This window comes from Macaca mulatta, chromosome 7 (genome assembly GCF_049350105.2).
Source record: "Macaca mulatta isolate MMU2019108-1 chromosome 7, T2T-MMU8v2.0, whole genome shotgun sequence".
Lineage (NCBI taxonomy): Eukaryota > Metazoa > Chordata > Mammalia > Primates > Cercopithecidae > Macaca > Macaca mulatta.
In genome coordinates this window covers 140,025,942-140,049,351 of record NC_133412.1, presented here as the reverse complement: position 1 = coordinate 140,049,351, position 23,410 = coordinate 140,025,942, and the positions used below count along the sequence as shown (strand labels likewise).

The 23,410-nt window shown below is 36.4% G+C and overlaps 1 protein-coding gene and 1 long non-coding RNA gene across 31 annotated transcripts in view; one reads left to right on the top strand and one right to left on the bottom strand.

Annotated features, from left to right (window-relative positions):
• GPHN (gephyrin) overlaps positions 1-23,410 on the bottom strand; it is a 734,546-nt gene that overhangs the window by 299,419 nt on the left and 411,717 nt on the right. For all 30 annotated transcript variants that reach the window (XR_013395171.1, XM_077938281.1, XM_077938262.1 and 27 more), the window contains 1 exon segment: positions 18,946-19,040. Coding sequence is in view for 29 of the 30 variants with exons in the window: in XM_077938262.1 (XP_077794388.1) it covers positions 18,946-19,040 (95 nt within the window). In the remaining variant the exon portion in view is untranslated.
• On the top strand, positions 14,853-16,030 carry LOC144330306 (uncharacterized). The gene is made up of 2 exons (XR_013396356.1): positions 14,853-15,041; positions 15,557-16,030. It is a non-coding gene; the product is annotated as an uncharacterized LOC144330306 (long non-coding RNA).

Below are 23,410 nucleotides of genomic sequence, written 5' to 3'. Positions count from 1 at the left end.
GGTTGCCTGATCACTCTCATGGTAGTTTTTTTGCTGTGCAGAAGCTCTTTATTTTAATTAGGTCCCATTTGTCAATTTTGGCTTTTGTTGCCGTTGCTTTTGGTGTTTTAGACATGAAGTCCTTGCCCATGCCTATGTCCTGAATGGTATTACCTAGGTTTTCTTCTAGGGTTTTTATGGTTTTAGGTCTAACATTTAAGATTCTAATCCATCTTGAATTAATTTTCGTATAAGGAATAAGGAAGGGATCCAGTTTCAGCTTTCTACTTATGGCTAGCCAATTTTCCCAGCACCATTTATCAAACAGGGAATCCTTTCCCCATTTCTTGTTTTTGTCAGGTTTATCAAAGATCAGATGGCTGTAGATATGTGGTATTGTTTCGGAGGGTTCTGTTCTGTTCCATTTGTCTATACCTCTGTTTTGGTGCCAGTACCATGCTGTTTTGGTTACTGTAGCCTTGTAGTATAGTTTGAAGTCAGGTAGCATGATGCCTCCAGCTTTGTTCTTTTCACTTAGGATTGTCTTGGCAATGTGAGCTCTTTTTTCCTTCCATATGAACCTTAAAGTGGTTTTTTTTCCAATTCTGTGAAGAAACTCACTGGTAGCTTGATGGGGATGGCATTGAATCTATAAATTACCTTGGGCAGTATGGCCATTTTCACAATATTGATTCTTTCTATCCATGAGCATGGTATGTTCTTCCATTTGTGTGTGTCCTCTTTTATTTCACTGAGCAGTGGTTTGTAGTTCTCCTTGAAGAGGTCCCTTACATCCCTTGTAAGTTGGATTCCTAGGTATTTTATTCTGTTTGAAGCTATTGTGAATGGGAGATCATTCATGATATGGCTCTCTGTTTGTCTGTTACTGGTGTATAAGAATGCTTGTGATTTTTGCGCATTAATTTTGTATCCTGAGACTTTGCTGAAGTTGCTTATCAGCTTAAGGAGATTTTGGGCTGAGACGATGGGGTTTTCTAAATATACAATCATGTCATCTGCAAACAGGGACAATTTGACTTCTTTTCCTACCTGCATACCTTGATTTCTTTCCCTTGCCTGATTGCTAGCCAGAACTTCCAACACTATGTTGAATAGGAGTGGTGAGAAAGGGCATCCCTGTCTTGTGCCAGTTTTCAAAGGGAATGCTTCCAGTTTTTGCCCATTCAGTATGATATTGGTTGTGGGTCTGTCATAAATAGCTCTTATTATTTTGAGATATATTCCATCAATTCCAAATTTATTGAGAGTTTTTAGCATGATGGGCTGTTGAATTTTGTCAAAGGCCTTTTTGGCATCTATTGAGATAATCATGTGGTTTCTGTCTTTGGTTCTGTTTGTATGCTGGATTACGTTTACTGATTTGCATATGTTGTACCAGCCTTGCATCCCAGGGATGAAGACCACTTGATCATGGTGGATAAGCTTTTTGATGTACTTCTGGATTCGGTTTGCCACTATTTTATTGAGGATTTTTTCATCGATGTTCATCAGGGATATTGGTGTAAAATTCTTTTTTTTCGTGTGTGTCTCTGTCAGGCTTTGGTATCAGGATGATGTTGGCCTCATAAAATGAGTTAGGGAGGATTCCCTCTTTTTCTGTTGATTGGAATAGTTTCAGAAGGAATGGTACCACCTCCTCCTTGTACCTCTGGTAGAATTCGGCTGTGAATCCTTCTGGTCCTGGACTTTTTTTGGTTGGTAGGCTATTAACTATTGCCTCAGTTTCAGAGCCTGCTATTGGTCTATTCAGGGATACAACTTCTTCCTGATTTAGTCTTGGGAGAGTGTAAGTGTCCAGGAAATTATCCATTGCTTCTAGGTTTTCTAGTTTATTTGCGTAGAGGTGTTTATAGTATTCTCTGATGGTATTTTGTATTTCTGTGGGGTCAGTGATGATATCCCCTTTATCATTTTTATTGTGTCTATTTGATTCTTCTCTCTTTTCTCCTTTATTTGTCTTGCTAGCGGTCTATCAATTTTGTTGATATTTTCAAAAAACCAGCTCCTGGATTCATTGATTTTTTGGAGGGTTTTTTGTGTATCTATCTCCTTCAGTTCTACTCTGATCTTAGTTATTTCGTGCCTTCTGCTACCTTTCGAATATGTTTGCTCTTGCTTCTCTAGTTCCTTTAATTGTGATGTTAGGGTGTCAATTTTGGATCTTTCCTGCTTTCTCTTGTGGGCATTTAGTGCTATAAATTTCCCTCTATACACTGCTTTAAATGTGTACCAGAGATTCTGGTATGTTGTATCTTTGTTCTCATTGGTTTCAAAGAACATCTTTATTTCTGCCTTCATTTCGTTATGTACTCAGTCGTCATTCAGGAGCAGATTGTTCAGTTTCTATGTAGTTGAGCGGTTTTGATTGAGTTTCTTAGTCCTGAGTTCTAGTTTGATTGCACTGTGGTCTGAAAGACAATTTGTTAAAATTTCTGTCCTTGTACATTTGCTGAGGAGTGCTTTACTTCCAATTATGTGGTCAATTTTGGAATAAGTGTGATGTGGTGCTGAGAAGAATGTATATTCTGTTGATTTGGGGTGGAGAGTTCTGTAGATGTCTATCAGGTGCTTGGTGCAGAGTGGAGTTCAATTCCTGGATATCCTTGTTAACTTTCTGTCTCATTGATCTGTCCAGTGTTGACAGTGGGGTGTTGAATTCTCCAATTATTATTGTATGGGAGTCTAAGTCTCTTTTTAAGTCTCTAAGGACTGGCTTGATGAATCTGGGTGCTCCTGTATTGGGGGTGCATATATATTTAGGATACTTAGCTCTTCCTGTTGAATTGATCCCTTTATCATTATGTAATGGCCTTCTTTGTCTCTTTTGATCTTTGATGGTTTAAAGTCTGTTTTACCAGAGACTAGGATTGCAACCCATGCCTCTTTTTTGTTTTCCATTTGTTTGTTAGATCTTCCTCCATCTCCCTTTATTTTGAGCCTATGTGTGTCCCTGCATGTGAGATGGGTCTCCTGAATACAGCAGACTGATGGGTTTTGACTCTTTATCCAATTTGCCAGTCTGTATCTTTTAATTGGACCATTTAGTCCATTTACATTTAATGTTAATATTGTTACGTGTGAACTTGATCCTGTCATTGTGATATTAGCTGGTTATTTTGCTCGTTAGTTGATGCAGTTTCTTCCTAGCATCGATAGTCTTTACATTTTGGTACTTTTTTTCAATGACTGGTACTGGTTGTTCCTTTCCATGTTTAGTGCTTCCTTCAGGGTCTCTTGTAGGGCAGGCCTGGTGGTGACAAAATCTCTAAGTATTTGCTTGTCTGTAAAGGATTTTATTTCTCCTTCACTTATGAAACTTAGTTTGGCTGGACATGAAATTCTGGGTTGAAAATTCTTTTCTTTCAGAATGTTGAATATTGGCCCCCACTCTCTTCTGGCTTGGAGAGTTTCTGCCGAGAGATCTGCTGTTAATCTGATGGGCTTCCCTTTGTGGGTAACCAGACCTTTCCCTCTGGCTGCCCTTAACATTTTTTCCTCCATTTCAACTTTGGTGAATCTGACAATTATGTGTGTTGGAGTTGCTCTTCTCGAGGAGTATCTTTGTGGCGTTCTCTGTATTTCTTGAATTTGAATGTTGGCCTGCCTTACTAGGTTGGGGAAGTGCTCCTGGATGATATCCTGCAGAGTGTTTTCCAAGTTGGTTTCATTTTCTCCCTCACTTTCAGGCACACCAATCAGACGTAGATTTGGTCTTTTTACATAATCCCATACTTCTTGGAGGCTTTGTTCATTTCTTGTTATTGTTTTTTCTCTACACTTGTCTTCTTGCCTCATTTCATTCATTTGATCTTCAATCATTGATACTCTTTGTTCCAGCTGAACGAGTCAGTTACTGAAGCTTGTGCATTTGTCACGTAATTCTCGTGTCATGGTTTTTATCTCTATCAGTTCGTTTATGGCCTTCTCTGCATTGATTATTCTAGTTATTCATTCTTCCATTCTTTTTTCAAGATTTTTAGTTTCTTTGTACTGGGTACGTAGTTCTTCCTTTAGCTCTGAGAAGTTTGATTGACTGAAGCCTTCTTCTCTCAATTCGTCAAAGTCATTCTCCGTCCAAGTCATTCTCCGTCCAGCTTTGATCCGCTGCTGGTGATGAGCTGCATTCCTTTGGAGGGGGAGATGCGCTCTGCTTTTTGAATATCCAGCTTTTCTGCCCTGCTTTCCCCCCATCTTTGTGGTTTTATCTGTCTTTGATGTTTGATGATGGTGATGTACTGATGGGGTTTTGGTGTGCGTGTTCTTCCTGTTAGTTTTCCTTCTAACAGTCAGGACCCTCAGCTGCAGGTCTGTTGGAGTTTGCTTGAGGTCAGATCCTGTTTGCCTGGGTATCAGCAGCAGAGGCTGCAGAGGATAGAATATTGCTGAACAGTGAGTGTTGCTGTCTGATTCTTGCTCTGGAAAATTCGTTTCAGATGTGTGCCCAGCCGTGTGAGGTGTGAGGTGACGGTCTGCACCTAGTGGGATATGTCTCCCAGTTAGGTTACTCAAGGGTCAGGGACCCACCCATGCAGTCTGTCCTTTTCCAGATCTCAACCTCAGTGCTGGGAGACCCACTGCTCTCTTCAATGATGTCAGACAGGGTCATTTACATCTGCAGAGGTTTCTGCTGCTTTTTGTTTAGCTATGCCCTGTCCCCAGAGGTGGAGACTACAGAGGCAGGCAGGCCTCCTTGAGCTGAGGTGGGGTCCACCCAGTTCGAGCTTCCTGGCCGCTTTGTTTACCTACTTAAGCCTCAGCAATGGCGGGCGCTCGTCCCCCAGCCTCACTGCCACCTTGGAGTTAGATCTCAGACTGTTGTGCTAGCAATCAGGGAGGCTCCGTGGGCGTGGGACCCTCCGGGCCAGGTGTGGCATATAATCTCCTGGTGTGCCATTTGCTAAGACCCTTGGTAAAGCGCAGTATTAGGGTGGGAGTTACCCGATTTTCCAGGTGTTGTGTGTCTCAGTTTCCCTTGGCTAGGAAAAGGGATTCCCTTCCCCCTTATGCTTCTCAGGTGAGGCGATGCCTCGCCCTGCTTCCACTCTAGCTGGTCGGGCTGCACCAGCTGAGCAGCACTGATTGTCTGGCACTTCCCAGTGAGACGAACTCGGTACCTCAGTTGAAAATGCAGAAATCACCCGTCTTCTGTGTTGCCCGCGCTGGGAGCTGGAGGCTGGAGCTGTTTCTATTCAGCCATCTTGCTCAGGACCTACTCCATGCTTTTTAACTTCTCTTTTTTTTTCTGTTTCTTTGTACATCTGAGCTGAATTCTGGATGGTTTCTTCCAATAGTTTCATCAAGTTTCCTAATTCTCTCTTGAATTGTTTATAATCTGTAGTTGAATCTATCCATTAAGTTTTAAAATTTTCATTATTATATTTTGCATATGTAAATAAAAGTTTAGTTCTTTTTCAAATTTATTTGTTCCTCAATGTAATTTTTAAGCTTATTGTTTAGCTCTTTAAATATATTACATTTATTTTTAATATTATTTGATAATATCGAGATTTTAAGTCTTTCAGAGTCCAGCTATAATCTGTTGCCTTAATTCCTGTGTGTTTTGCCACCTTCCCCTACCTCCCTGACCCCATGACATGCTAATTTCCTTAGAACTTTATCTCTGAGAAATATTTGAGGACGCGGTTAAGTAGAATTCTTCCAGAAAGGATTTACTTCTGTCCACTGCTTCAACACCCAGAGTCACTTTAAATTGAATTCTCCTTTGCTTGATGTTTGTTAGCCTCCACATTTAGGCAAATCTAAGTCATCATGTGGTTATGACATGGAGGGGATAACAACTGAATTCAAACTTCCCTCCAGAGCTAAAGACAGCTAAAGAGTTAACTCTGGGTCAAAATTGTTTACTCAAAAAATGCACTGAACTGATTCTGTAATCTAAATGCTATGATCTATGTATTGAACTAAACCTATCCCACAGTTGTTAGGCTCTTTGTCAAGATCTGAAGATAACCTGAGGAACCTGAACCGTGTTATTCACATTGTTTATTTTATTGAGTTATAACGAGTAAGATCCAGCTATCACAAATCTCTTACGAAGCTATGATATTTAGGAAAATATAAAAGCTGGGTGAGAGGAGGAGAAAGGTGGCAGCTCTCCTGTGTTGAGGTGGTACTCACACCATCAGTGTCACTTGTCTTTTGAAACCCAGTATACCTCCGGTCATACTGGAGTCTGGAAGTTGGGCCTGAAACATTGCAGGAATGTTTCAAGAGAATGTACATTCTATGTATGTTGCATTTCCTGTCCTATAGCTATAAAAGGAACTCTGGTAAAATACACATAACATAAACTTTACCATTCTAACTAATTTTAAGTATACAATTCAGTGGCATTAAGTACATTCACATTATTGTGCAACCATCACCACTGTCCATCTCCAGAACTTTTTCATCATCCCAAACAAAACCTCTCCATTCTCTTCTCCCTATCTGCTCATAAGCATTGTTCTATTTTCTTTATGCATCTGGTTATTCTAGGTACTTCATGTAAGTGGAATCACACATTTGTCCTTATATAATCTGGCTTATTTCACTTAGCACAATGTTTTCAAGGTTCATCTATGTTGCAGCAAGTGTTAGAATTGTCAATAATTTTTAAGGCTGAATAATATTTCATTGCACGTCTTTAACCCATTTTGTTTATGCATTCATCAATCAATGGACATCTGGGTTGCTTCCAACTTTTCGGTAAGGTGAATAATGATGTTATGAATATGGCTTGCAAATATCTATTATAGTCCCTGCTTTCAATTCTTTAAGAGACAGTCTCACTCTGTTGCCCAGACTGGAATGCAGTGGCATGATCACAGCTCACTGTAACCTTCAATTCCTGGGCTCAAGTGACACTCCTTCCTCATCCTCCTGAGGAGCTAGGATTATAGGTGTGTGTCACCAGGCCTGGCTAATTTTTTTAAACAAGTTTTGTAGAGACAGGGTCTCACTATTTTGCTCAGGCTGGTCTCAAACTCTTGGTCTCAAGTGATCCTCTTGTCTCACGCTACCAAAGTGTTGGGATTACAGGTGTAAGCCACCACACCCAGCCCCTGCTTTCAATTCTTTTGGATATGTAACTCGGAAGTGGAGTTCCTGGGTCATATAATTCTACGCTTAATTTCTTGAGGATATGCCATAGTTTCCCACAGCAGTTGCACCATTTTACATCCTCACCAGCAATGCACGATGTTTCTAAACATTCTGCCACCACTTATTTAGTATTGTTTTGATAACAGCCAACCTAATAGGTGTGAAGTTGTATATCATTGTGGTTCTGATTTGCATTTCCCTAATGACTACTGATGCTGAGGATCTTTTCATGTGCTTGTCAGTCATTTGTGTATCTTCTTTGGAGAAATATCTATTTGAGTCTTCTGCCTGTTTTTAAATAGCATTTTCTTTGTTGAATTGTAGGAATTAAAAAAAAATATATATATATATAGAATGTTAATACCTAGCCAGATATGTGATTGTGAATATTTTCTTGATTCCATGGGTTGCCCTTTTACTTTGTTCAATGTACAAAGATTTTCAACATCGAGAAAGTCCAAATTATCTAGTTTTTTGTTTGCTGCCTATGCTTTTGGTGTCATACCCAAGAAATGACTGCCAAATCTAATGTCATGAAGCTGTCCCCCCTTTTTTTTTCCCAAGAGTTTTATGGTTTTAGCTCTTGTGTATAGGTCTTTGATCCATTTTGAATTAATTTTTATATTCAGTAGGCAGAGGTCTGACTTCATTCTTTTGCAAGTGGATATCCAATTTTCCCAACACCATTCGTTGAAAAGACTATTCTCTCCCCATTGAATTGACACCCTTGTTGAAAATTATTGCATTTTATATGCAAGGGCTTATTTCTGGGCTCTTGATTCTATTCTATTTTCTTAATTTTATTTTGGATCGTTTGTTGTCATTGTATAAAAATACGACTGATTTTTGCAGCCTGATTTTGTATTCTGCAACTTTGCTGAATTCATTTATTAGTTCTAATGGTTTTGTGTGTGGCATCTTGGGTTTTCTACATATATAATCATGTCAAAAAAAAGATAGGTTTACTTCTTCCTTTCCAATTTGGATACCTTTCACTTCTTTTTATCGCCTAATGGTTCTGGCTAGAAGTTCTGATACTATGTTGAATGGAAGTGGAAAAAGTGGGCATCCCCATCTTGTTCCTGATTTTAAAGGAAAAGCTTTCAGTCTTTCACCACTGAATATGATGTAAGCTGTGGGTTTTTCACATAAAGCCTTTATCACATTAAGGTAGTTTCCTTCTTTTCCTAGTTTGTTGAGTGTTTTTAACATGAAACTTGTATTTTTACAAATGGTTTTTTCAGCATCCATTGATGCTGAAAACCCATCATCAAATGATCATATGGGTTTTTTTTTTCCCCTTCATTCTGCTACTGTGGTATATTACAATCAATGATTTATTTTCATATGTTGAACAATCTTTGTATTCTAGGGTCATGTTGTGTAATTCTTTTTAATATGCTGCTGCAATCAGTTTGCTGTTTTTTTTTTTTTTTTTTTTTTTTAGCACCAACATTCATTAAGGGAAATTGGCCTGCAGTTTTGTTTTGTTTTGTTTTTCCTGTCTTTGGTATGAGACCAATGCTGCCTTTTGTAAAATGAGTTAGGAAGTGTTGTCTTCTCTTCAATTCTTTGGAAAGATTTTGGAAATAACCAGTGTCAGTTGTTCTTTAAATACCTGGTAGAATTCATCAGTGAAGCCAACTGGTCCAGGTATTTTGTAAACAGAGAGGTTTTTTTTTTTTTTTTTTTGGAGACAGGGTCTCACTCTGTTGCCCAGGCTGGAGTGCAGTGTGCACAATCAGGGCTCACTGTGTGGCCTCCTGGGCTCAAGTGATACTCCTGCCTCAGATCCCCAAGTAGCTGGGACTACAGGTGTGTGCCACCACACCTGGCTAATTTTTTGAATTTTTTAGTAGAGATAGGGTTTTGCCATATTGCCCAGGCTGCTCTTGCTGTGCTCAAGTGATCCGCCTGCTTTGGCCTCCCAAAGTGTTGGGATTACAGGCGTGAGCCACCACACCCAGCGGAGAGGCTGTTAATTTCTGAGTCAATCTCCTTCCTAGGTATGGGTCTATTCAGATTTTCTATTTCTTTGTGATTCAGTCTCAGTAGGTTTTGTGTCTCTAAGAGTTTGTCCACTTCATCTGGGTATTCAACTTATTGGCATATAGTTGTTATGCTATACTCTTCTAGTCCTTTTCATTTCTGTGGAATTGGTACTAATGACTCCATTTTCATTAATGATTTTAGTAATTTGAGTTTCTTTTTTTCCCTTAGTCCATCTAGCTAATATTTTGTGATTTTTGTTGATCTTTTCGAAGAACCAACTTTGGCTTAGTTGATTTTCCTCTATTGTTTTTTGATTTTCTATTTCATTTATCTCTGCTCTAATTTTTATTATTTCCTTCTTTCTGCTAGCTTTGGGTTTAAGTTGTTATTCTTTTTCTAGTTTCTTAACTTATAAAGTTATAAAATGAGACTGCTGTTATGAGATTTAAAAAAATGTAATTATTTTTTAAATGTTTACAGCAATATCAGTACTGCTTTTTCTGCATACTATTAAGTTTTGGTATGTTGCATTTTTGTTTTAATTCATTTTTAAAAATTTTCTAATTTCCCTTATGATTTCTTCTTTAACTTATTGGTTGTTTGAGTTTAATTTTCACATATTTGTAAATTTTCCAGTTTTCCTTCTGTTATTGATTTCAAACTTCATTCTCTTTTTGGAGAATACGCTTTGAAGAATATACTGTTTTGCAATATATTTTTTATGGCATCTATTTAAAAAAACCTAGTGAAACTTACTTTGTGGCCTAACATGCTCTATCTTGGAGAATGTCCCATGTGTACTTCAGAAGGTGTATGCTACTGTTGTTGGGTAAAGTGTTTTATATATGTGGGTTGCATCTAGTTGGTTTATTGTGTTGTTCAAGTTCTTACATTTTTTTACTTACCTTTTGTGTGGCTGTTCTATCCATTATTGAATGTGGGGTACTGAATTCCTCAACTATTCTTGCATAGCTGTCTATTTTCCTCTTCAATTCTGTTCATTTTTGCTTCATCTATTTTGATAGTCTATTAACTGCATACATGTTTATAAGTATAATATTACTGTGCAGAATTAAACCTTCTAGTAACATATATCCTTTGTCTCTTGTAAACTTTTTGGATTTAAGATAAACATTTTTGATTTAAAATTAATTTGATATTATAGCCATCATGGTTCGCTTTTGCTTACTATTTGCCTGTCTTCTTCTATCCTTTCATTTTCAACTTATTTATGTCTTTGGATCTAAAATGAATCTCATGTAGACAGCATATAGCTGGATCATGCCTTCCTATCCAGTCTATTAATCTGTCTCTTTGATTGGAAAGTTTAATCCATTTACACTTAATTATTGACAAAAAGGGAATTCTACCATTTTGTTAAGGGTTTTCCATATGCCTTACAGCTTTTTAACTCCTCATTTCCTGCATTACTGTCTTCATTTGTTCTTAAATTTTTTAGTGAAATATTTTAATTCCCTCTCATTTTTTTGTGTGTGTGTACATCCTGTATCTATTTTCCTTGTGGCCACTATGAAGATTACATTTAACATCCTAAAGTAATAATTTGAATTTATACCAGTTTAACTTCAATAGCATACAAAAATTCTCCTCTTATACTGCTCTGTCCTCACCCCTTTCAGTTACTGATGTCGTAAATTACGTCTTTACATATTGTATGCCCCAAATCATAGACTGATTTTTTAAATGCATGTCTGAGGACACGTTGAATGTAGTTCTTATCTTTCTTCCTCTATAGATACGGAGTTTTTTTTCCCCTCTGGACTCTATCATGATTTTTTCTTTATTTTTGATTTTCTCTAGTTTGAATATGGTATGTCTAGGTATAGTTGATTTTGTGGCATCTGACATTAATTTGGGGAAATTCTCGGTCATTGTTGCAAATATTTCTTCTGTTTCTCTCTTTCTTCTCTTTTGGGTATTCACATTATATAGATGTTTTACCTTTTAGAGTTGTCTCAAAATTCTTTGATACTCTGTTCTGTTTTGTTTCTCAGCCCTTGTTCTCTTTGCTTTTCAGTTTTGGAGGTATGCAGTGAGAGATCATCATGCTCAGTTTTTTTATCCTTAGCTGTGTTCATTCTAATAAGCCCATCAAAGGCACTGTTTATGTCTGTTACAGTGTTTTTGATATCTAGCATTTATTTTTGATTCTTAGGAGTTTCATCTCTTTGCTTACGGTACCCATTTGTTCTTGCATGGTACCTACTTCATCCATTGGAGCACTCAGCATATTAATCACAATGATTTTTAAATTCCCAGTCTGATAATTCCAGCATTCCTGCCATGTCTACTTCTGATGCTTGCTTTGTCTCTTCAAATTGTATTTTTTCCCCATTTGATATGCCTTGTAATTTTTCTTCATAGCCAAACATTCCAGGTAAAAGGAACTGCTGTAGACAGGCCTCCAGTAATATGGTGGGGATGTGTGGGGGTGGAGAAGTATGCTATAGTCCTATGGTTAAGTCTTGGTCTTTTTATATTTTGAGATGGAGTCTTGCTCTGTCGCCAGGCTGGAGTGCAGTGGTTCGATCTTGGCTCATTGCAACCTCCACCTCCCAGGTGCGATTCTCCCGCCTCAGCTGGGACTATAGACATGTGGCACCATGCCCGGCTAATTTTTTGTATTTTTAGTAGAGACGAGGTTTCACTGTGTTAGGCAGAATGGTCTCGATCTCCTGACTTCATGATCCACTTGCCTTGGCCTCCCAAAGTACTGGGATTATAGGTGTGAGCAACCATGCCCGGCCAGGTCTCAGTCTTTTAGTGAGCCTTTTGTGAGCTTCACGAGTTTTTCTCAATTTTTCCTCCCCTGTTACATGGGAGATGACGGCTAGAGTGAGCTGAACTTGGGTATTTCCCTTCCTCTAGGTAAGTTAGTATTTGATTATACTCCAGCAGGGTAGGCTCAGGTTAAGTAGTTTCTCCTGGGGTTAGGGTTCATTAAGAAGAACAGAGTGCTCTGGTGTGTTTCACAATAGTTCCCTTTTCCCTTCCCTGCTGAAACATGAGGGAATTTTCCTCTAATACTTACTGTGAGAACCTGGTTGTTCTGAAGGACTTATTCCACAGGTCCCTTAGGTTCCATTGAGTTTTCACAAAAGTATAGCGGCTCCCCTGTACCTGAGTTTCCCTGAAGTTTTTAACTCTCATAGTTGTCTGCACTGAACCTCTAGCAATTTGTCAATTATAGTTTAGATTTGCCTACCTGACAGTTTCCCATGCTTATTAGTGTTCATGAGTCTGCTCTGGTAAGCCCGTTTCTCCCTCACTCATCCATCTTGAATCCCCATAATGTGTATGCTGGTCTGCTAATGGTGTTCCATAGGTCTGTTAGGCTCTGTTCAGTTTTCTTCCATCTTTTTTATTTCTGTTCCTCAGATTTGTTAATTTCAAGTGTTGTGTCTTTAAGTTTGCTGATTCTTTTTTCTGCCTGCTGAAAACAGCTTTTGAATCCCTCTAATGATTTTTTTCCAGCAATTGTACTTGTCAACTCATTTCTTCATTATTCTTTTTTATCTTCTTTATTTTTTTAAAGGATACATGTTTTTCATACACGATTCACTGGAACTGCTGCAGGATGCTCATCATGACTTAGAACTCCTGAGTACATTGTCATGATGAACACGTGCAGAGAGATTTACTAGCATACAATATGAATCTTCACACTCATGGGGAAAAAGTATTTTCTAGCCTGGACTGAATATATATGTAAGTGTTTATATAGCTGCCCTCTGTAAATAATCTCAGGGTGGCCTGTTGCTGTCTAATGCTACAAAAAGGGAGGGCTGTTAATAGTGGCCACTTCCTCCTGCATACAGTAGAGAGAAGCCTGATTATAGATGGTGCCATCATGGCCTTAAAAGATATTAAACTGAGAAGTCATTTTAGCTGCCTGATTGACTATTTTTTTATGTTTTTTAATACATTTATTGATATTTACTTTTGCTCACACATCATTATCTTGGCACTGTCAATATCTTCCTTTAGTTCTGTGAGATATCTTTAAGACAGTTGTTTTAAAGCCTTTGTCTAGTAAGTTCACCATTTCATCTTCCTCATGGATTTTTGTCAATTTATGTTTTCATTTGAATGGATCATACTTTTTCTTGGCTTTGTCATTTTATTTTGAACTCTGAATATTTGAATTTTATAATACAGTATTCTGGAAATCAATTTCTCTCCCTTCCCTACGGTTTGCTTTATTTTTATTTTTATTTTTTTTTTAATTGTTATAAGGTGTTCTGTGTAAGAGATAAGCCTGAGGTATAAACTTAAGGCCTTTCTCTTTTTCTCAGCCTGCCTTTTCCTCTGGGCATGCATAGTGACTTTCTAAATTCCCCTATATATGTAGCTGTTTTTGAATGTTCTAATTCTATAATTTCTGGGTCCCAAAAGAGAAGAAGAAAAATGTAGGCGAAAATGTAGGTACTGTCCTTATAAATCCCTTGAAGATACTTCAGCCAGTGTGGGTTGCAACAATGGCATCCTGTCTTTGCCTCTGCACTTCTACAACCCAAAGCAGTAATCCACAAACAGAACCTGGATCCCCAATATTTGGAGGATAAGGTCCTTAATTGCCCATTCTGTCTTCCACAAGCTGTCGTATAAACTCTAGTACCTGCTAGCTGGAGCACTGGAAAATGGTTGGCTAGTAGCACACTAGGTTAAAACTGACCCAGATTAACCACAATCTACTAGTCAAGCCTTTTCCAGTAAGCTGTAAACATCTGAATAGACGACAAAGTTCCAAAATAGTTATATCAGAGAGATCCTACCAGTTCAATGGTTGTCCAGATGGAGAAACAGATTCCTGATATATACTACTCTGCCATCTTCTGCTGCCCTATAGAGCTTCATAAGCTAAGTATATTTGATGTGGGTTAAAAAAATAGAAACTCTTCAAGATGATTGTACTGTTACTTTAAATGACCCATGTTACTTTAATATTATCTAAATAATACTAAGAATAATTTGATTCACGTCTATAAAAAATAAGTGTTGTGTTTTTATTTCCTGAAATTTTTCTTTTAACCATTATTAGTTATAAAACCATTTTTGGCAGCAAATGGAAAGTGTTATCTCCTCCCTAAAATCTGTGCATGTGTTTATTACAGCTACAGAATTGAAAGATGAGTCATTGAAGATTACAATGGTAAATCTCTTTATACTAAAATGGAAAACTGGCAATCAATTTCTCTTTCTATGAATTAGATATTTATTATTTTATACACACACACACACACACACACACGTGTGAGTAAATCTTTAAAGGACCTCATAACATTTCAATGAGCTATGTATTATCCCTATAAAACTAAGTAGAGATCATAAATCAAATTAATGACAAAACTGAGAATAAAATTCATGACAAATCATTCTTCAGTGTATAACCACAGTGGTTGATCTGTTATTTTTAATGAAATTTAGGGAGAAAAAAGGGTATTTGATCTTTTAAAAAAAACAAGTAGGGAATAAATTATAAATTTAGGGAGATTAAATGCTACTATTTTGTGGGTAGTTTAGTTAACTACTGGAACAAGATGTGCTAAACCTTGTAAAGTAACAAGGTAACACTACTAGTAAATGCTAGTAAATATGAAGTCAGAGATCTGATATTAAAGTTACAACACTTGTTCTTTGGTGTCAGCCAAGATGGAGAAAGTAACCATAGCTTCTCTCTCCTACTGATTGTTTACAGAGTACACAGTGATTACCTGATGACACTGAATGTAAAATAGTAGCAGGCAGATTTGGGAATGAAGTCAGAGCTTGAATAACAGCTCTTAATGGGGCTAGGCCTAATTGTGGAGCTGCAATACTATAATGATGACAGTGTTAGCACCCGAAGCCCAGAGAGAAGACCTACCTATCTCTTTGGCTAATGGAAACAAAAAAAAAGAGCCGATATTGTCTAAAGAACTGAGGTAAGAGGAATCTCTTTCTCTCTTTTTTTCTTTTCTTTGTTCTTTGTCCCAAAGGTCAGTTGTGTACAACTACATAATTGCAAAGGGAGTTAATACTCTGTAAGAAACCTCTTCTGGTCAGAGTAACTGGGAATGGGGTCCCCTGGAAGCTGGGGAGTGGGGGGGAAATTCTTAGAAAGAAGACAGCTAAAGAAGGTGGATTCTCTAATTCTGTATGTGAACTGACCCAAGTTCCAGGGTCACCCCTGAGCTGTGAATACGTGGGACAGTATAAAAGAAGTACAAGAAAAGCTTTTAAAACATAAACATAGTATATACTGCTGCCCAAGTCTCTAACTCCTAAATGGTTCATGTACTGGGCAGACACTAACAATATAGCAAAGGCTGAGCCACTACCCACAGAAAGTGAGACAGAATTTACAGTCTAAACCCAATCAGATCAATTGCTAAAACTAACTAAATTAAAATTCCCCAGAGGATTTTAACAGGAGTTAAATAATTTACTTACAATGTAGTGTTCAGAATGTCCAGGATACAACCCAAAATTTCTCAACATAGAACAAGGAAAATTTGACCAGTTCTCATTGGAAAAGAAATCAACCGATGTCAACTCCAAGGTAAGCCAGATATTGAAATTGTCAGAAGAATAATTTTAAGCAGTTATTATAACTATTCTCCATGACATAAAGGGCAATAATTTTGAAATAAATATAAAAATACAAGTTCTTAGCAGAGAAATTGGAAACCATTAACAAAAAAACCAAATGGAGAATTTAGAACTGAAAATATATCCGAAATAAAAGCCACTAGATATGCTCAAAGGCAGAATGAAGATGAAAGAGGGCAAAAGTCAGCTAATTTGAAGATAGATCATAGAAATAACCTAAAATTAATACAGAGTAAAAAAGATTTGTGAGACACTACCAAAAAATCTAAAATTCATGTTATAGAAGCAGCAAAAAAAAAAAAAAAAAAAAAAAAAAAAAGTAAATATCCCAAATTTGGTAAAAGACATAAATTTACAGAATCATAAAGTTCACTGAACCCAGAAGGATAATCTAAAAGAAAATTACACCCAGATACATCATAATCAAATTGCTGAAACTAAAGCTGAAGAAAAAATATTTTCGAAGCAGCCAGAGAAATTTGCCATTACACATAAGGAAACAGCAATTTGAACTGATTGCTCATTTCTTTTCAGGAACCATGGAGCAAAAGATAGTCGAATAATATTTTATTTTACTTTTTTTTAAATGCTGAAATAAAAGAACAGTCAACCCAGATTTCTGTATCTAGTGAAAATATCCTTTAGGAGTAATACGGAGATAAAGACATTTCCTAATGAAGAAAAGCTAAGAAAAGGTTTCACCAACAGACCTGCTCTAAAAACAAAAACTCAAACAACAACAACCATGATCATCACTTAACAGTTACTATGAGTCAGTTTTCTAAGTGCTTTACATAGATTAATTCACTTTATCTGAAAAATTTAGTACTATTAACATCCTTATTATATAGATGAGAAAACGAAAACAAAAAAGGCATTAACATAGTAGAACACAAGCAATCTGTCTTCAGAGATGATGCTCTTAACCATTAATTCATAATATCTCCCAACTTACTTATATAAAAAATTTGGAGGATATTAAGTTGTCCAAATAGTAGGGAACCATTTCAAACATATGCAATGATTTAAACATTTATTTTTATTTAATGCTGCTCTCTAGACATAAAAATAGGAAAGTAAGGCACCAACTTGATGCATTAATTTACCTGAAAAAAACATGCTATAGAACTATGGTAAAACACTGATTTATCCATAGTAACCACAACAATAAACATTTTTCGAGTACTTACTATGTGTCAGAATTTGTTTTAGGTAAAAAAGAATAAGACAAAGCTCCGGTCTTTAAGAAGTTTCTACTAACTAGGTGATACAGACAAGCAAATAATTAATTACAATATACTATGACATGTTCCATAGTAGAAGCATGTACAAAGCCAAAAGTGCATACAGAATAGAAAGGCTGTAGAAAGGAAACACCATGGCTATTATAAAAATAATGATTTTAAAAATGGCTTTGAGAAGCACAAAAATGAACATTCAGGGAAATATCCCCTTTTCTATAACTAATGTAAACTACTATGTCTGTTCCAAAGTATGTAAATGTATTCTCAGTTAAATCAGCAATGCACAGACAGAAAAGCCAGAAGGTGCGCCCATGCTGTTTATATGTATTAATTTTCAAAGCTTTCAGGATAAAGAAGAACAACTTATTCCAAAGTAATTAGAATCAGCTCCTGCTAATTAATTTTCCACTCACTCAGCAGTCCAGTGCTTGGTAATTATGAGGATACAAAAGGGAGAAAAAAATTAATTCAGAAAAACTTTTCAATATAACAAAAAGTGGTATTTCTATACTGGATCAAGAAAGCTATATTTAATTTGAAGAATTATCTTAACAGTTGCAAAGAAAAATTTCTCCATTTAAACTGTGGGATCCTTAAGGGGAGGACCATTTCTTATTTTTCTTTCTAACCTTAGAATCCCTAATGCTTAATATGGGACTTGGCAAATAAGCATATTACTATGTTTACCGAATTAAAATTTTATTTCAAAAGAATTAGCAAGAGAATGAAGTTTAATTCTTTCTTGATGTTATTGCTTGTATACAAGAAAGAGTTCTTTTATGTTTGAAAACTACTTAATTCCATAGGAAAAACGGGATCCCCTGAACTCATTGGTGCAGGTAATATAAGTAATGGTTAAAAAAGGAACACTATGAAAGAATCAACTGGTGTTCCTTAAACGCCAGCACAAACTTTAGCTTTAGTCTCTATCATGGTATCTTAATTCTTTATTTGCTTTTACTAAAATTAAATGTTATAGTACACGTGACAGCAAAGAGAATATAGTAACTAATGACCCATTCATAATCTCCTGTATCTGTGCTTCAAGTGGCTGCCACTGATGGGATATAAACTGTCTATGTAACAGAAAGAACATTACAACTCATATTCCATACTAGTCAATGGACACATTTAATTTTATATTCATACTGCACACAGGATACATAAATGGCTATCAATTATGAAACCCTGAAACTATACAGTTGCTATATATTTTTAGCTTGCTCTGAGATCAACTATTAATTAATGCTCATTAAATCAACAGATTCTAAGTTGACACTTCTAACTTAAATGATGTAATTGTCCTCATTTAGGGGATTTAAACCTAAGAGTTGCTAAAATAGTGGCAAATAATTACTATTAAATTGAGGATGGATATCAACATCTGTGTCAACAAAGGCATAGTTTTAGGTAGACTAATTTAATATAATAATAGTATATCATTAATGTAATATAATAATTTAAATATACCCAGTTGCCAAATGTTAAAAGATTAACAATATAAATTGAGCTTTTTTTCCACAACAGCACATCAACGTGCCTATTTATAAATTGGAATATAAGCTCCTAACTTGTGAGAACGAGTTACTTTAATAAACTTGGCAGTTTAGTTTTATTAAATTAGTATTTACCTACAATTAATGGATATCAACTGATGATTATAAACAATCACAGAAAACAGTAACTTTACATAGTAATAAACTGGATTCTCTGGGTTAGGAATTGATAACTTCTACCAGTAGTAATATAACAGTCTCTGAAAGTTTAACTTAATAGGCAAAAAAAAAAAAAAACCAAAAAACAAAAAACAAAACAACAACAAAAAGAAGTGAAGTGGGAAAACTGTGGCTACAGAATACTAAAGCTCTTAACCCTGGAAAAACAAGGGCTAAACTTAAGTGTTAAGACTAAAGTTTCTTAGGTTTATCAATATAGTGTATTGATTAGTGGTATGGAATTAACTTTCTCTGCAACAGGTTGGTGACTTTCTTACCTAGAGAGCATGCCCAGAGGTGTAACATTAAGTGATCCCATCAGCATTGCCAGGGCCATCCCTGGTGCTTCCCGTTCTATTACTTCTTTTGTGGCCTGTAATTAAAGATTAAATAGCAGACTGAGTGAAATAAGCCAAAAAAGAATGAAGTCAGACTAGTAAAACCCTCTTAAAAATGATTATAAACCAGGCTTTCAATAACCATACTTTTAGTTTCTGAAACATTTATCTTTTTGAGGCATCCAGACTCAATTCACAAGGACCACTGAATAAAAGCTGAGGATCAAGAAAATAAAGAAAATTTTTATATTAGCAGTCCTTTCATATTGCTTATAGCTCAGAAGTATTTGATAGAAATCTCATCTCACTAATAACCTAAATTCTAAAAATGAAGCTTCAGATGGCTATAACAAATTAGTAGATTTTTCACTGGGTAAGTAATCTCGGTATTTTCCTTTGTCTATTACTCTTGAAATACGTAGTCCCTGAAAACCGGAGATAATCCATATCTCTCCTAGCTCTATGCTTTTAAAATACGATTAAAAGGATCTCAAGAAGTCATCATGTCAACCTTCCCCATGTACCGGCTAGAGGAAAAATTCTACATTTACATCTTCCGAATCTTTAATATAAATTAATTGTCTTTTTTTTTTTTTTTCCAGATTTCTCCACTTTTTTTTTAAATTATACTTTAAGCTCTGGGGTACATGTGCAGAATGTGCAGGTTTGTTAACCTAGGTATACACGTGGCATGGTGGTTTGCTGCACCCATCAACCCATCTATATTAGGTATTTCTCCTAATGCCATCTCTCCCCTAACCCTCCACCCCCTGACAGGCCCTGGTGTGTGATGTTCCCCTCTGTGTGTCCATGTGTTCTCATTGTTCCAATCCCACTTATGAGTGAGAACATGCGGTGTTTCATTTTGTGTTCCTGTGTTCGTTTGCTGAGAATCATGGTTTCCAGCTTCATCCATGTCCCTGCGAAAGACATAAACTCATCCTTTTTTATGACTGCATAGCATTCCATGGCATATATGTGCCAAATTTTCTTTAGTCTATAATGATGGGCATTTGGGTTGGTTCCAAGTCTTCACTATTGTGAATATTGCTGCAATAAACATATGTGTGCATGTGTCTTTACAGTAGAATGATATATAATCTTTTGGGTACATACCCAGTAATGGTTCAAATGGTATTTCTGGTTCTAGATCTTGAGAAATTGCCACACTATCTTCCACCATTGTGTAAATTAATTCAACAGTATAAAAGTATAAAAGTATAAAAACAGTATAAAAGCATTCCTATTTTTCCACATCCTATCCAGCATCTATTGTTTCTTGACATTTTAATGATCGCCATTCTAACTGGCATGAGATGGTATCTCATTGTGGTTTTTGACTTGCATTTTTCTAATGACCAGTGACCATTAGCTTTTTTATATATGTTTGTTGGCTGCATAAGTATCTTTGTTTTGAGAAGTGTCTGTTCATATCCTTTGCCCACGTTTTGATGGTGTTGTTTTTTTCTTGTAAATTTGTTTAAGTTCTTTGTAGATTCTGGATATTAGCCCTTTGTCAGATAGACAGATGGCAAAACTTTTCTCCCATTCTGTAGGTTGTCCATTGACTCTGATGATGGTTTCTTTTGCTGTGCAGAAGCCCTTTAGTTTAATTAGATCCCATTTGTCAATTTTGGCTTTTGTTGTGATTGTTTTTTGTGTTCTAGTTATGAAATCTTTGCCCATGCCTATGTCTTGAATGGTATTGTCTATGTTTTCTTCTAGGGTTTTTATGGTTTTAGGTCTTATATGTAAGTCTTTAATCCATCTTGAGTTAAATTTTGTATGAAATGTAAGAAAGGGATCCAGTTTCAGTTTTCTGCATGTGGCTAGCCAGTATTCCCAACACCATTTATTAAATAGAAAATTCTTTCCCCATTGCTTGTTTTTATCAGGTTTATCAAAGATAAAATGGTTGTAATGTGTGGCGTTATTTCTGAGGCCTCTGTTCTGTTCCTTGGTCTATGTATCTGTTTTGGTACAAGTACCATGCTGCTTTGGTTATTGTAGTCTTGTAGTCTTGGTACTAGTACCATGCTGTTTTGGTTACTGTAGTCTTGTAGTATAGTTTGAAGTCAGGTAGCGTGATGCCTTCAGCTTTGTTCTTTTTGCTTCAGATTGTCTTGGGTATACGAGCTCTTTTTGGTTCCATAGTAAAGTAGTTTTTTCTAATTCTGGGAAGAAAATCAGTGTTAACTTGATGGGGATAGCATTGAATCTATAAATTCCTTTGGGCAGTATGGACATTTTCACAATATTGATTCTTCCTATCCATGAGCATGGAATGTTTTTCCATTTGTTTGTGTCCTCTCTTATTTCCTTGAGCAGTGGTTTGTACTTCTCCTTGAAGAGGTCCTTCACATCCCTTGTTAGTTGTCTTCCTAGGTATTTTACTCTCTTTGTAGCAATTGTGAATGGGAGTTCACTCATGATTTGGCTCTCTGTTGCTCTATTATTGGTGTATAAGATTTCTTGTGATTTTTGTGCACTGATTTTGTATCCTGAGACTGCTGAAATTTCTTATCAGCTTAAGGAGATTTTGGGCTGAGACAATGGGGTTTTCTAAATATACAATCATGTCATCTGCAAACAGAGACAATTTGACATTCTCTCTTCTTATTTGATTACCCTTTATTTCTTTCACTTGCCTGATTGCCCTGGCCAGAACTTCCAAAACTATGTTGAATAGGAGTGGTGAAAGAGGGCATCCTTGTCTAGTGCCAGTTTTCAAAGAGAATACTTCCAGCTTTTGCCCATTCACTATGATATTGGCTGTGGGCTTGTCATAAATAGCTCTTATTATTTTGAGATACATTCCATCAATACCTAGTTTATTGAGAGTTTTAGCATGAAGGGGTGTTGAATTTTATCAAGGACTTTTCTGTATCTATTGAGATAATTATGCGGTTTCTGTCATTGGTTCAGTTTATGTGATGGATTACATGTACTGATTTGCGTATGTGAACCAGCCTGCATCCCAGGGATGAAGCCAACTTGATTGTGGTGGATAAGCTTTTTGATGTGCTGCTGGATTTGGTTTGCCAGTATTTTATTGAGGATTTATGCATCAATGTTCATTGGGGATATTGGCCTGAAATTTTCTTTTTTTGTTGTGTCTCTGTCAGGTTTTGGTATCAGGATGATGCTGGCCTCATAGAATAAGTTAAGGAGGATTCCCTCTTTTTCTATTGTTTGGAATAGTTTCAGAAGGAATGGCACCAGCTTCTCTTTGTACTTCTGGTAGAATTCAGCTGTGAATCTGTCTGGTTCTGGGCTTTTTTTGGTGGGTACCCTATTAATTACTGCCTCAATTTCAGAACTTATTATTGGTCTATTCAGGGATTTATTTCTTCCTGGTTTAGTCTTGGGAGGGTGTATGTGTCCAGGAATTTATCAATTTCTTCTAGATTTTCTAGTTTATTTGCATAGAGGTATTTATAGTATTCACTGATGGTAGTTTGTATTTTGGTGTGATCAGTGTGATATCCTGTTCATCATTTTGTATTGTTTCTACTTAATTCTTTTCTCTTTTCTTCTTTATTATTCTGTCTCGTGTTCTACCTCTTTTGTTAATCTTTTCAAAAAACCAGCTCCGGGATTCATTGATTTTTTGAAGGTTTTTCGTGTCTCTATCTCCTTCATTTCTACTCTGATTTTAGATATTTCTTGTCTTCTGCTACCTTTTGAATTTGTATGCTCTTGCTCCTCTAGTTCTTTTAATTGTGACATTAGGGTGTTGATTTTAGATCTTTCCCGCCTTCCCCTGTGGGCATTTAGTGCTATAAATATTCCTCTAAATAGTGCTTTAGCTGTGTCCAAGAGATTCTGGTATGTTGTGTCTTTGTTCTCATTGGTTTCAAAGAACTTATTTATTTCTACCTTAATTTTGTTATTTACCCAGTAGTCATTCAGGAGCAGGTTTTTCAGTTTCCATGTAATTGTGCGGTTTTGAGTGAGTTTCTTAATCTTGAGTTCTAATTTGATTGTACTGTGGTCTGAGAGACTGTTTTGATTTCAGTTCTTTTGCATTTGCTGAAGAATGTTTTACTTCCAACTATGTTGTCAATTTTAGAATAAGTGTGACGTGGTGCTGAGAAGAATGTATATTCTGTTGATTTGGGTGGAGAGTTCTGTAGATGTCTATTAGGTCTGCTTGGTCCAGAGCTGAGTTTAAGTCCTAAATATCCTTGTTAATTTTCTGTCTCAATGATCTGTCTAATATTGACAGTGGGGTGTTAAAGTCTCCCACTATTATTGTGTGGGAGTCTAAGTCTCTTTGTAGGTCTCTAAGAACTTGATTTATGAATCTGGGTGCTCCTGTATTGGGTGCATATATATTTAGGTTAGCTCTTCTTGTTGCGTTGATCCCTTTACCATTATGTAATGCCCTTCTTTGTCTTTTCTG